The sequence below is a fragment of the Chlorocebus sabaeus genome, chromosome 9 (genome assembly GCF_047675955.1).
Source record: "Chlorocebus sabaeus isolate Y175 chromosome 9, mChlSab1.0.hap1, whole genome shotgun sequence".
NCBI lineage: Eukaryota > Metazoa > Chordata > Mammalia > Primates > Cercopithecidae > Chlorocebus > Chlorocebus sabaeus.
Genome location: NC_132912.1, coordinates 66,483,305 through 66,498,644, shown reverse-complemented (window position 1 = coordinate 66,498,644; position 15,340 = coordinate 66,483,305). Strand labels below are relative to the sequence as shown.

The window sequence follows — 15,340 nt, the reverse complement described above, 5'->3', positions numbered from 1 at the left end:
TGCCCGGCCTTCCCCAATGATTTCTAATTTAGAAATGCTAAATTTGGGCCGGGCGCGGTGGCTCAAGCCTGTAATCCCAGCACTTTGGGAGGCCGAGACGGGCGGATCACGAGGTCAGGAGATCAAGACCATCCTGGCTAACCCGGTGAAACCCCGTCTCTACTAAAAAATACAAAAATCTAGCCGGGCGAGGTGGCGGGCGCCTGTAGTCCCAGCTACTCGGGAGGCTGAGGCAGGAGAATGGCGTGAACCCGGGAGGCGGAGCTTGCAGTGAGCTGAGATCCGCCACTGCACTCCAGCCTGGGTGACAGAGCGAAACTCCGCCTCAAAAAAAAAAAAAAAAAAAAAAAAAAAAAAGAAATGCTAAATTTGGAGGCTCACACCTATAATCCCAACACTTTAGGAGGCTGAGATGGAAGCATTGCTTGAGCCCAGGAGTTTGAGACCAGCCTGGGCAACATAGGGGACCCTTGTGTCTATTTAAAAAAAAAAAATTATCTGAGTGTGATGGCAGTCCACACCTGTAGTCCCAGCTACTCGGGAGGCTGAGGTGGGAGGATTGCTTAAGCCCAGGAGGTCAAGGCTGCAATGAGCTGTGGTCACACCATTGTTTACTCTAGCCTGGGTGACAGAGCTAGACCTTGTCTCAAAAAAAGAAAAAAAAGAAACATGAATTTTTTTTTTTTTACATATCTTACAATGTTCCCTATCATTAGTGGTCTCCAAACTAATTACACGGTAAAGAGTAATGTCGAGCTAGCCACAATCAAGAGCAAATGTCAAACAGTCCTTTACCTCTGTAGCTTATAATCCTGTAGCAATTTCCCTTTTCTTCCTTATCTTTGAGTTGCATGAACATTCACTTCAGTCTGACTAATCACTGATCTGGAACATTCGCCCACCTCCTGCCTTGTTCATTCTGAAATGTCTGCCCTCTTGCCTGCCTAACCAAACATTATTCTTCCTTTGAGGGCAGATTTAGTTCCACTGTCCCATAGACTCTTTTTTATCCTTAAGCCCATAGGGATCTCCTCCTGCTTGGAATCTAAGCATCACACATTCTTTGCCACATATTTGCAACTCAGTTTCATGATGATTCCTTAGTCTAGCCCATGCAATGTACTGACCTTTCCCTTTCTATGGTAACATTTCAGTCCTTAATAATGTGTGCTATGTTTAGTGAGACTGAAAACTTTATTATCCCTACTTTAGACATTAGAAACCAGATTTGTAATTTTTCAAGTGTCAAATGAGAATCATATGGCTAAGTGCTCACATACATCTGGGGTTCTATTACTGTGGAGGAAGAGCAGAACAGATATATTGGAGGACATCTAGCAGCCTGTGTCATAGGAGAGAAATGTAAACTGATCATGTCAGAAAAGGACAATTAAAAGGGTTACTACAAAACAGCTCATGCCAGGGCCTTGGTGTGAGAAATCATAAAGAAAGAACTGAAAGTGGACCTTCAAGGTAGGTATATTAGTGATCTATTGTTATGAACAAATCGCCACAAACCTAGAGGCTTAAAACAACACTCATTTATTTTATTTTATTATTATTTTTTGAGACAGAGTCTCGCTCTGTTGCCAGGCTGGAGTGCAGTGGCATGATCTCGGCTCACTGCAATCTCTGCCTCCTGGGTTCAAGCGATTCTTCTGCCTCAGCCTCCCGAGTAGCTAGGACTATAGGCACGCACCAACATGCCCAGCTAATTTTTGTATTTTTAGTAGAGATGGGGTTTCACCATGTTGGCCAGATGGTTTCGACCTTTTGACCTCGTGATCTGCCCGCCTTAGCCTCCTAAAGTGCTGGAATTACAGGCGTGAGCCACTGTGCCTAGCCACAACTCATTTATTATCTCACAACTGTGTAGGTCGGAAGTCCTACATGGTGTGACTAGGTTCTCTGCTCAGTGTCGCAAAGCTGAAATAAAGGTGTCTACTGGACTGAAATCAGGGTTGGAGCTCTCAGCTGGAGGAAAAATCTGTTTCCAAGATCATTCTTCTTGTTGGTAGAGTTCAGTTCCTTGTAACTGTGGGACCAAGTTCCCTGTTTCCTTGCTGGCTGTCAGTCAGGGGCCACTCTCAGCTGCTAGAGGCTGCCCACATTCCTTGACCCATGGCCTCCCACGTTTTTAATCTAGCAACAGCTCATCAAATCCTCTTGTGCTTTTGAGTTCATTTGTTGTAACTGGCTGGAGAAAACTCTGCTTTAAAAGAGCTCATGTGATTAGGTCAAGCCCACTAGGATAATCTCCCTATTTTAAGACCAACTGTGCTATATAATGTAATCTGATTATGAAAGTAAAATTTGTTATAGTCACAGCCTGGGGATTACGGAGAGTGTGTATACTCGGAGTGAGAAATCCCGGGGGACATCTTAGAATTCTGTCTACTGCGCTAGGTTAGAGTTAGACAAGCACAGATAGCTTTCTAGGTGGGAAAAAAATGTGGAGAAAAGCTCAAAAGTGAAACTCTACCAGGAATTTCTGGAGACTGTGAATATGTCAGTTTGTGACCGCGCTAATAATGATAATGGTTTCTTTTACTGAAGGTCTCCTGGATGCTTTACAAATTCATTCACCAATCCTTACATCAGCTCTATGAGGGTGCTATTATCCCGCTTTTATAAGGAAAGAAGTTCCAGCAGAGAGAAGAAAAGCCATTTGCCAGAGTTATATCCCCATCAAGTTGTAAAGCTGGGGTTCTGGCTTGAGCTCTGGATGGTTCTGAATTTATGCTGTTTGCACTGTTTAACCTGCTTGTCTGTGGGTCTAAGCGGGGAAGCTGAAGGCAATAAGGTCGGTCTGGATCCAGATTGTGGAGGACATTGGTGTTAACACGTGCTAATGGGCACCAAGAAAGATTTTAGAGGGAGCCAGTGAATGTGGAAATGAGGGGGATGGAAGTGAGTATGATTTTGGATGTGGGGGAGCAATGGGCTGGATGTGCAAAGTGATATTCTTTTTGGGAGGTTAATATGGCCAGTCAGGCATTAAAGACGATTACATGATCAATCCTCTGAGTCTTCCTGCCAATCTGTAGGAAATACATGGGACAGAAGAACAGGTTAAACTGCACATAAATATGCAATCAGCAAAGTGGGGACAGGGTGAGGATTTAAAAAAATCATATACTTTTTGGGAGGCCAGATATACTTTGGGAGGCCAAGGCAAGTGGATTTCTTGAGTCCAGCAGTTTGAGATCAGCCTGGACAACATGGCAAAACCTTGTCTGTACCAAAAATACAAAAATTAGCCAGGCGTAGTGGCATGCACCTGTGGTCCCGGCTACTTGGATGCTGAGGTGGGAGAATAACCTGAGCCTGGGGAGGCCAAGGCTGCAGAGAGCCGAAATCACACCACTGCACTCCAGCCTGGGCAATCGGTGTGACACCCTGTCTCAAAAAATAAATAATAAATAAAAATAAAATAAAATAATTTTTAAAACAAAAAAATCATATAGTTCCATCACTCAATTTTTCTTTTTTTTTTTTTTGGAGAGGGAGTCTCACTCTGTTGCTCAGGCTAGAGTGCAGTGGCGTGGTATCAGCTCACTGCAACCTCCACCTCCTGGGTTCAAGCAAGTCTCCTGACTCAGCCTCCCGATTAGCTGGGATTACAGGTGCCCGCCACCACACCTGGCTAGTTTTTGTATTTTTAGTAGAGACGGGGGTTTCCCCAGGTTGGCCAGGCTGGTCTTGAACTCCTGACATCAGGTGATCTGTCCGCCTCGGCCTCCCAAAGTGCTGGGATTACAGGCTTGAGCCACTGTGCCTGGCCCCATCACACAAATATTTATACTATTAACACAGAGCAATGGGCAGAGGGTAGGACTAGACAAAACTTTTCATTTGACCTGAGGATCTTTTGGTTGGAGGCATTACTGAAAGTGTTTTGCCTCAGAATGGGAAAGCTTGGGCAAAAGTGAATTTGGAAGATATACAAAGCGTGAGGGAACTGGTTAATTTGGTCTTACCTATCAAAATATAAAATGCACACACTTTTGCATTTTTCACTTCCCTGGTAGGCATTTGTCCTAGATAAATACACAGATGCACAGCACAGGGGCAAGTACAATTAATGCAGAATTTTTTTTTAGACAGAGTCTGGCTCCGTAGCCCAGGCTGGAGTGCGATCTCGCTCACTGCAAGCCCCCCCTCCCGGGTTCACGCTGTTCTCCTGCCTCAGCCTCCCGAGTAGCTGGGACTACAGGCGCCCGCCACCATGCCTGGCTAATTTTTTGTATTTTTTTTTTCTTTTTTAGTAGAGATGGGGTTTCACCATGTTGGCCAGGATCAGCATTGTTTTTTAATAGTGAAAACCAGAACCCAACCCAAGTCCATGACTAGGAACATTGGTTTTGTAAATAGTTTTATTTCATGCAATGGAATACCATGCAGTCATTAAGAAGAATGAAGTAGCCCTTTACCAACAGTGAAAGATAAGGGCATTTTCATCAAGGGCAATCATACCTAGTTCCAGGAAAATGTTTATTAATCTCATTTACTTAGAAAATATATATGTAGAGGTGAATCTATAGACAAGTCTAGAAGGCTATACACTCAGCTGTTAAACAGAATGTCTCTGAGGCGGGCAGGGGGCGGAGCCTGCGTTTACATGAATGGGTCGCTGTTGTTTCTCAGTGCACCTCTGCTGTTTGAATCTTTCACTAAAAACGTTCCCATGCATTACTGGGAGGGAATGGAAGGAGTATTTTGAGGGTTTCGTGTGAAGGGAAAAGTTGAGGAGGGGACGTGGGCGACCCCTTGGTCTCCTGAGACTCAAGCACCGCTTGAGGTGAGGAGACCCCGCCCAGCTGAGGTGATTCTGCAGAAGGGCGGAGCTCCCCAGATCCGAGGCGGGAGGCGGCCCGGGGGCGGGGCCGGCTGGCTCCAGCCGTCCGCTCCGCTCCCACCATGCCCTTATAAGGAGCGCCCGGCGTTAGGGCTCGGGAATCCGGTAGCAATCCCGGCGGCTCAGCCCCAATCCCAGGCCCCTCCCTTGGGAATGGGGGAGGGGCGGGGTTTGGCGGCGCGGTGGCTGGGGTGGAGCATCTCGAAAAGGGACCAGTAGGAGTGGCGGCCCAGGTCTGAGCAGTGCTGCCATTGGGCGCGGCGACGAGAGGGGGCGGAGAGTCCGTGAGGCTGGTTACGCCGAGGGAAGCCCCGACTCTGTAGTCGCTGCTCAGAGTCTGTCTCTTCGCCGGTTCCCGGCCCCGTGGATCCTACTTCTCTGTCGCCCGCGGTTCGCCGCCCCGCTCGCCGCCGCGATGCCGGTGTTTCATACGCGCACGATCGAGAGCATCCTGGAGCCGGTGGCACAGCAGATCTCCCACCTGGTGATAATGCACGAGGAGGGCGAGGTGGACGGCAAAGCCATTCCTGACCTCACCGCGCCCGTGGCCGCCGTGCAGGCGGCCGTCAGCAACCTCGTCCGGGTGAGCGCGCAGGGCCTGGCGCGGGAGCGGGCGCGGGAGGTGTCCCCCGGGCCCCGGCCCGCGTCGCGGCTGCCTGCGGCCGGCTAGCTGGCCGTGACTTTCCGCGTGGGTTCCGGAGCCAGGCGCCGAGAGTTCGAATGGCCTCTTCTCCGCCCTGTGACCTTGAGCGAGTCCTGAGCCTCTCTCGGCCTCAGTGTCCTCATCTATAAAATGGGAGCAGTCATGGAAAAGGCTGCCTGGCGGGCTTGTCGTGAAGATCCGGCGAGGTATTATTTGTGGAGTGCCTCGCGCGGCGTGTGGCCCACAGCAGGCACCCAATAAATGAGAGTTGCTGGGATGTCCGAGGGTCCCTGCCTCGCGCAGGCTTCGCCCCCACGTTGACTTCCTCGCTCTCAGCGCCTTTTTAGGCCTCCTCGATCTGGCTGTGGGGGAGGGAGAGCGGGCCCTCCCACGGATCCCTTGCCTTCTCTTCCAGGGATCCTTATTTGAGCCACGTTGTCCTCCTTTCTAATACTTCTGCCCCTCACCCTGAGATCCGCTTCGCCCACCCCCGCTCCCCAGAGCTCCCTATATTCCGCCCTTTTATTCACTTGCCTCACTCTCCGTCGCCTCCTCCTCCCTCCTGGGCGTTTTACTTACGCTCACTCCTCTGTCACCCTTACACCTTTATGCAGTTATTCGTGACCACAAGCCCTGTTTTTCCTTCCGCTCAGCCCTGCTGCCCTTCCTTTCATTCTCTCCTGTGGACATTTCCACCTGGCTTTACCTGCTGTCAAACGGCCTCCTCCCACTGGGGCCTTTCTAGACTCGGGGGCCCTCCTTGGCCCCTCCTCCTGGCAGGAAGCAAGATGGAGCTGTTGGGAGAGGCCTGTGGAATCTGGGATCTGCCGCCCCTGCCGGAGAGAAGGCTGGGGCATCCCCTCCCCATCCACAACTTTCTTGGTGGCTCCGCAGACCCCTGTAACCCACAGCTGTGACTCATAACCGAGGTGATTCCCGGAGGAGGAGGAGCCCATGTCTGAAATGGGAAAAAAGAGGTGCTGAGACCAGTCTCCCAACACTCCCCTGGCTAATGTCACAGTTTTCTTTCTCACCCTAGGTGGGTGACTCAGACTGGTCCTGCATGTGAGGAACAACTTTGGAAAAAGTTCATACTGCTCCCCCACTGAGCTGTGTAAATAGTGTGTGTCAGGGCAGTTGGGAGGCAACTGTGGGTCTGTCTGGGTGGGGCTTGGGTTACTTATCTGATTTCAGCTCCTCAGTGCACTTAGAGGCTCTTTAGCAGCTGAAAGTCTTCCTCGGTCTTCAGGGGTCCCTGGACTGTCTCAAGCAATTTAGGAGACTGATAGCTAGGAAGACAGGGTGACACCACCGTCCAAATTCCTGATCTTTCTTCTGTATAGCTTTAGTAAGAATCTATTCATTCAGTAAGAATGCCGTATTCATTCACAATGTCTACTTGTACATTGTTCTTCTTTTTATAACTAATTTGAACAGAACACTCCAGAGTACATTCTTATGTAGTGTTGTCTAACATGGCTGCATTCCAGGCCTCCATTTTTCAACAAATAGGAAACAATGTAAAGAGACAAGGTAATAGTGTCTCTCCATGTAGTACTTCAGGAAATGAAATCTTAAAACCACATGTTGCACTTGGAACAGAGCTAGTGTAGTCTAGGGGTTGATATCTGGTTAGGCTATTTAGAGAAAAGTTATTTATGGACTTCCATGCCATGAATTAATAAGCATTGAATGTCTGCTATATGGAAAACATTGCAATAAATCAGTGGTTCTCAGCTTAGAGTGTGCATGAAAATCATCAGTGGGGTTTTTTAGAAATAAAGATGTCCAGCTTCCAAGAGCGTTTGTATTTTGCTCTTTTTTTTTTTTTTTTTTTTTTTTGAGACTGGGTCTCACTGTCATGCAGGTACTGGAGTGCAATGGTGTGATCATAGCTCACTGCAGCCTTCATCTCCTGGGCTGAGAAAATTCCTCTCACCTCAGCCTCCCAAGTAGCTAAAGGTCTTTGTTTGTTTGTTTTTGAGATGGAGCCTTCCTCTGTCATGAGGCTGGAGTGCAGTGACATGATCTGGGCTCACTGCAACGTCCTCCTCCCAGATTGAAGCGATTCTCCTGCCTCAGCCTCTGGAGTAGCTGGGACTACAGGTGTGCACCACCGTGCCCAGCTAATTTTTGTATTTTTAGTGGAGACGGGGTTTCATCATGTTGGCCAGGATGGTCTCCATCTCTTGACCTTGTGATTTGCCTGCCTCGGCCTCCCAAAGTGCTGAGATTACAGGCGTGAGTCACTGTGCCCGGCCAGGCCTTTGTATTTTTTAAAAAGCTCCATAGGTGATTGTGATATACGCCCTTAGTTAGGAAACACTGTAATACACACTGTGAGACAAATACAAAAGAAATAAGGTTATAAGATGAAAACAATGATATGTAGTTAAGTTATATACTTTCCAACACATACAAAAGAGGGCACTTGAGATTGGTGGTAGCTATGGGTTAGCAGAGACAAAGTAGGGAGGATTGTGCTGATAAATAGTTAATCATGAACAAAGGTACTTGTGAGTAAGTCACTTCCAGGTTATAGCAAGTACATTATCTTCATTGCAGCTCAGGAGACAAGTTGGAGAGAAATTGGAGATGAAGTTGGTGTGTGACATATGGGCAGTGTAATACAGGCCATATCCAATAGGATGAACAAAGAGAGCAGGAGAGGGAGGAGGGTGAGAATAGTGTGTGAGAAAGACTGTGTGAGAATGGCGTGTGAGAATAGTATAGTGTGTTTTGGGGAGGCCAGAGGACCTACCCATTGCTTCACATCCTTGGTGCCAATTGTGATCGTTAAATATGTGGATTCTGTACATGCTTCAAGATTGTTCCTGGAGGTCAGGCCTTGTCTGATATTTATCTCTTTTTTAAAAATTTTATTTTGGTTTTAAATAGAGACAGGGTCTTGCTATGTTGCCCAGGCTGGTCTCGAATCCCTGGGCTCAAGCAGTTCTCCCGCCTTGGCCTCTCAAAGTGCTGGATTACAGTTGTGAGCTAGTGTGCCTGGCCTGATATTTCTTTATATGGTCCTCAGTTCCTGCCCTCAAAATTGGCACATGGAATCACTCAGTAAATATTGTTGAAGGAACTATGGGAAGGGAGACAAATTGGGAAGCTTTTAAAATTGGTTGGTTATGAAGAAAATGAAGGTCTGGACTTGGGAGTGGCAGGGAAAATAGAGAAGGAATTAATCAGAAATATATTAGAAGAAGAAATAATAGAACTGGATAATTGAACTCTGAATTTGCTAGGAAAGAAACATTGTATTACTGTAAAATAATGAAACTGATTTTAGAACAAATCTTCTGGAATTTATATAATCTGGGTATTTATTTGGAGTTATTTTGGGAGGTTATATCCTTATTCCAGTGCTTTTCTTTGGGAATTTCTTTCAGATTATTTACATACGTATGCCAAATTAGTTTTATTTTGGTCATAAAATGTACATTTTGACTGAAGTAAGCATTCTTGAGCTCAACTACTTCATTTACTGTTGTTGAGTCTAAATGACTTTCGGATATTTCCATAATTAAAATTTACTAGATGAAGATGAAATTCTCAATTGTTGTACATAGTCATTCACTTATCAAGCAGGTTTTTATTGAGACCCCTTCAAATGTCAAAGCAATAAGTGTGATGCCTGACACAATCAGTATGATACTGAATTGGAAATCTTAAGTGGCACTGAGGAAACAGAGTATGATGGAAAGTCAGAGGAAGACGAGATTACTTTTGATTGGAGAATCAGGGAAGGCTTCATGGAGGATATAACATTGAGTTGGGTCTTAAAGACAGATGAGATTTGAATGTTTAGAGATGTGGTAAGAAAGGCATTACTTGGCCAGGCTTGGTGGCTCATGCCTGTAATCCCAGCACTTTGGGAGGCTGAGGTGGGCTGATCACGAGGTCAAGAGATTGAGACCATCGTGGCCAACATGGTGAAACGCCGTCTCTACTAAAAATACGAAAATTAGCTGGGCATGGTGGCCTGCGCCTGTAGTCCGAGCTACTCGGGAGGCTGAGGCAGGAGAATCACTTGAACCCGGGAGGCAGAGGTTGCACTGAGCCGAGATCGTGCCACTGCACTCTAGCCTGGGCCACAGAGCAAGACTCCGTCTCAAAAAAAAAAAAAAAAAAAAAAAAAAAGACTTAATTTTATGGGGGCAGGACTCATTAGGATTTGTAATTTCATGTGTATTTGTTAGCAAAGTAGTCTGGTCACGGATATATATATATCTATATATATATTGCAACTGGGTCATCACTTTTACTCCACACTTAGGGAGGGCGTAGGGTGGGAGTGTTTATTTATTTATTTATCTTGAGATGGAGTTTCTGTAGCCCAAGCTGGAGTGCAATGGCGTGACCTCAGCTCACTGCAACTTCTGCCTCCTGGGTTCAAGTGATTCTCCTGCCTCAGCCTCTGAAGTAGCAGGGATTACAGGCATGTACCACTTAAAACTCTATTTAAGGCAGTTTTAAACACAGAGAGTGAGTCCGATTCAATAATGAAACAAGGAAGAGGAGGTAGTCAAGGGAAGGGTGGGAAAGGAAAAATAGGGAGGGGCACAAGAAATTCTAAGAAGGCTTAGATTCAGCAGGCAGTGTGAAAAAGTCACAAGTCTTAGACTGAGTACTATGTAATATGGTATATACATTTTTCTTTTTTTCATTAAAGTGGCCCATTGAAATGTGTCAGTCTGTGATGTGACATTAAAATCATGCAAGTTTTATTAATGGGGCTTCAGACACTTTGCTTTCTCCAATGCATCTGAGAGCATGTGTTGTAAGTACTCCTTGGGCTCATGAAATATTTATTTTGGGAGTTTTTGTGGCCTTGACTTTTATGGGCCTCATCCGTATATCATATGCTCTTGGGACCAGGTCTGGGACAAATAGCAGTATTATCTTTACTTTACACTGATAAATGGGAAAGACTGCTTTGCTCTTCTTTTGTTGTTTTTTAGAGATAGAGTCTTGCTCTGTTGTCCAGGCTGGAGTGCAGTGGTGTGATCATAGCTCACTGCAGCCTCGAACTCTTGGGTTCAACAGATCCTCCCACCTCAGCCTCCTTAGTACCTGGGACTACAGGGGTGCACCTCCATGCCTGGCTAATTAAAAAATTTTTTTTGTAGAGATGGGGTTTCACTATATTTCCAAGGCTGGTCTTGAACTCCTGGCCTCAAACAATACTCCTGCCTTAGCCTCCCAAAGTGCTGGGATTATAGGCGTGAGCCACTGTGTCCAGCCTACTCTAATCTTTAAAGGAGGTCAGCAGTTAATTTTGTCATTTGTAATTAGTATTAACATCTGAAAATATTTTTGCTTTAAAATTCAGTTGATATTAGACTTTATTTCAGTTAAATAAATAACAGTGTTTGGGTGAGTGATTTTTTTTCTTAATATTTTTCTGTGTTTTCCAACTTTTGAAAATTAACATATAATTCCTATGCTAAGGAAAAAAATACAGTAAATAAAAAGAATATATGATCATTTATAGCTCATAAAATACTTTCATATTTATAATCTCATAGCAATCTATGGGTAGGTATAGTGGTGGTCTCTGTTTTACAGATGAGGGAGGATACTGTAGTTCAGAGAAATTAAGTAACCTGCCCACAGTGGCACAGCTAGTTAGCCTGGACTTGACCTGTGGTCTGTTGTTCCAGGTCCTCTGCTTTTTTTTTTTTTTTTTTTTTTTTTGAGAAGGCGTCTTGCTCTGTCACCCAGGCTGGAGTGCAGTGGCATGATCTCGGCTCACCACAACCTCTGCCTCCTGGGTTCAAGCAATTCTCCTGCCTCAGCCTCCCAAGTAGCTGGGATTACAGGTGCCCGCCACCACGCCCAGCTAATTTTTCTATTTTTAGTAGAGATGGGGTTTCACTATGTTGGTTAGACTGGTTTCGAACTCCTGACCTCGTGATCTGCCCACCTTGGCCTCCCAAAGTGCTGGAATTACAGGCGTGAGCCACCATGCCCAGCCCCTCTGCTTTTTTTTTTTTTTTTTTTGAGACGGAGTCTCGCTCTGCCGCCCAGGCTGGGGTGTGGCCGGATCTCAGCTCACTGCAAGCTCCGCCTCCCGGGTTTACGCCATTTTCCTGCCTCAGCCTCCCGAGTAGCTGGGACTGCAGGCGCCCGCCACCTCTCCCGGCTAGCTTTTTGTATTTTTTAGTAGAGACAGGGTTTCACCATGTTAGCCAGGATGGTATCGATCTCCTGACGTCGTGATCCGCCCGTCTCGGCCTCCCAAAGTGCTGGGATTACAGGCTTGAGCCACCGCGCCCGGCGCCTCTGCTTTTTTTCATACCACCATTCCACATCTACTTAGAGCAAAGTTGTTAAATATCAGTGGAAGTTTCCCACCTAAAATCAGAAGCAACAGGAATGCTGTTAGTCATAGAGGTTCCATTTGTCCTAGCCCTGGCAACAGTATCTGTTTAGAGCCTGGCTTTAGCATGGCCTACATGAATGGCCTATATGAGAAGAATGATGTGAAGGTAAGCTTGTTTCACAGCCACACCCAATTTCACAGCATGTCTTTTCTTTTCTTTTTTTTTTGAGATGGAGTCTCACTCTGTTGCCCAGACTAGAGTGCAGTGGTGTGATCTTGGCTCACCGCAACCTCCACCTCCTGGGTTCAAGTGATTTTCCTGCCTCAGCCTCCTGAGTAGCTGGGATTACAGGTGTGCGCCACCATGCCTGGCTAGTTTTTGTATTTTTAGTGGACACTAGGTTTCACCACATTGGCCAAGGTGGTCTTGAATTCCTGACCTCAGGTGATCCACCCTCCTTGGCCTCCCAAAGTGCTGCGATTACAGACGTGAGCCACTGTGCCTGACCCATAGCATTTCTTTTTTGAGAAATTAGAGTAGACACAGATCAGCACAAAAATATGCCTGCAAAACAGATAAAGAGTTTTTGTGGTATATGTGACTGCTTAGCTTGAAGCCTATTAGAATGAAATCATATTTAAAATAACTTTGTAGATTCCTTGGGGAATCATGAAGTTTCATTTATAAAACTGTCCCTACATCAAAAGAGATGTAAGAATGAGACAGATATCTGTATCTATATATAGGTGTATTTGTTTTCTTTTTTGAGGCACAGTCTCACTCTGTTGCCCAGGCTGGAGTGCAGTGGTGCGATCTTGGCTCACTGCAACCTCCGCCTCCTGGGTTCAAGTGATTTTCCTGTCTCAGCCTCCTGAGTAGCTGGGATTACAATCGTGTGCCACCACAGTTGGCTAATTTCTTGTATTTTTAGTAGAGACGGGGTTTCACTGTGTTGGCTAGGCTGGTCTCAAACTCCTGACCTCATGTGATCCACCCGCCTTGGCCTCCCAAAGTGCTGGGATTACAGGTGTGAGCCACTGCACCCTGCCAGAGACAGAAATATATTTTGTTCCCATTTTTTTTTTTTTTTTTTCTAGAGACAGAGTCTTGCTCTGTTGCCCAGGCTGGAGTGCAGTGGCATGATTGCGGCTCACTGCAAACTCCGCCTCCCTGGTTCACGCCATTCTCCTGCCTCAGCCTCCCGAGTAGCTGGGACTACAGGCACTTGCCACCACGCCTGGCTAATTTTTTTTTTTTTTTTTTTAGTAGAGACGGGGTTTCACCGTGTCAGCCAGGATGGTCTCGATCTCCAGACCTCGTGATCCGCCTGCCTCAGCCTCCCAAAGTGCTGGGATTACAGGCGTGAGCCACCATGCCCTGCCTGTTCCAATCATTTTTAACATTTACTCATGTGACTGAGAGAACAGAAGATTTTTGGAGATGGGCAGTTATCCGTCAGTATCCATGGGGGATTGGTTGCAGGACCCCCCTTGGATACCAAAATCTGCAGATGCTCAAGTTACTTATATAAAGTGGTGTGGTAATTGCATATAACCTATGCACATCTTCCTGTATACTTTGTCATCTCTAGATTACTTATATTGTAATACCTAATACAATGTAGATGTTATAAATAGTTATACTGTATTGTTTTAAATTTTTATTTTTATTGTTGTATTGTTTTTTACTTTTATTTATTTTTTTGAGAAGGAGTCTCGCTCTGTCACCCAGGCTGGAGTGCAATTGCACGATCTCAGCTCATTGCAACCTCTGCCTCCCAGGTTCAAGAGATTCTCCCACCTCAGCCTCCTGAGTAGCTGGGATTACAGGCACCCACCATAATGCCCGGCTAATTTTTGTATTTTTAGTAGAGATGGGGTTTCACCTTGTTACTCAGGCTGCTCCTGACCTCAGGTGATCCACTGGCCTCGGCCTCCCAAAGTGCCGGGATTACAGGTGTGAGCCACCATGCCCAGCCTATTTTTATTTTTATTTGAATATTTTTGATCTCCAGTTGGTTGAATCCATATATGTGGAACTCAAGGATATGCAGGGCTGACTGTATATGTTTCTACAACTATGTTTAAATTTTAATGGAACTACAACTTAAATGTTTGTTTACATCCACACAGTAGAAAATTTGGCTTTTCTAAAGCTTTTCTATAAATAGAGCTCGTGTAACTCTAAATGGACAAAGTAAGAGGGCAAAAGTCTTCTGGTATCAGCAACAGTAGCTTAGATTGGGTCCTCCTGTTACAGTCCTGGAGTAAGGACAACAGTAGGACAAACTACTTTTATAGGACTCATTTGAATTTTACTATTTCTTGGATATTTGTTTAAAAACAGACTAGCCTGGTTATTTCATACATAGGTTGAGTATCTCTAATCTGAAAATCTGAAATCTGAAATGCTCCAAAATCTAACTTTTTGAGTATTGACATGACACCACTCGTGGAAAATTCCACATCTGACCTCATGTGATGGGTAGAAGTCAAAACTTTGTTTCATGCACAAATTATTACAACTATTATATAAAATTACCTTCATGCTATGTGTATAAAGTGTATATGAAACATAAATGAATTTTGTGTTTAACCTTCAGTCCTATCTCCAATATAGCTCATGATATATATGCAAAAATTCCCAAATCTAAAAAATCTGAAATACGAGACACTTCTGATCTGAACCATTTCAGATAAGGGATATTCAACCTGTACTTATTTAAGTACTCATCATTTGTATAGTTATGAAGTGTTTGTTTTATATATAGTCATTTTATTTATATTTATATTTATTTATTTTGAGATAGGGTCTCGCTCTGCTGCACATGCTGGAGTGCAGTGGCACGATCTGGGCTCACTGTAGTGTCAACCCACTGGGCATTGATCCTACCACCACAGCCTCCCGAGTAGTTTGGACTACAGGCTTATACCTTCATGCCTGACTATTTCTGTATTTTTAGTAGTATTTAAACAAATATCCAACTGGGGTTTTGCCATGTTGCCCAGGCTGTTCCTGAACTCCTGGGCTCAAGTGATCCACCTGCCTTGGCCTGCCAAAGTGCTGTGATTACAGATGTGAGCCAGTGTGCCTGGCCAGGATTGTCATTTTAAGAGCCTTCTGACAACTTCCCAGTCTTTCACTGCACCCTTAGGAAATGGGTAGGATAGGAATATCCTCATTATCCACAGCCTATAGTTCAGCATAGCATGGAGATGCTCTGTTATTACACTCATACTGGTTCAGTGTTTGTCATCTCACTAAGTCGTAGGTTCCTTAGTGGCAGGGACGATATGCCTGTCTGGGTTATAGGTATGCAATACACTTTTTTTTTCTTTTTTTTTGAGACGGAGTCTCGTTCTGTTGCTCAGTCTGGAGTGCAGTGGGGCGATCTTGACTTACTGCAACCTCTGCCTCCCGGGTTCAAGCGATTCTCCTGCCTCAGCCTCCTGAGTACCTGGGATTACAGGCACGCTCCACCACACCCAGCTAATTTTTGTATTT

General features: G+C 45.4%; 1 protein-coding gene across 2 annotated transcripts in view; it reads left to right on the top strand.

Moving 5' to 3' along the window:
• Window positions 1-5,125: 5,125 nt before the first annotated feature.
• The window catches only part of VCL (vinculin), a 124,799-nt gene continuing 114,584 nt past the window's right edge, over window positions 5,126-15,340 (top strand). The window contains exon 1 of one of the 2 annotated variants that reach the window (XM_007962962.3): window positions 5,126-5,441. In XM_007962962.3, coding sequence (XP_007961153.1) covers window positions 5,274-5,441 — 168 coding nt within the window. In that variant the 5' untranslated portion in view covers window positions 5,126-5,273. The remainder of the gene's footprint in view (window positions 5,442-15,340) is intronic. The other variant, XM_007962963.3, reaches the window with a different exon arrangement.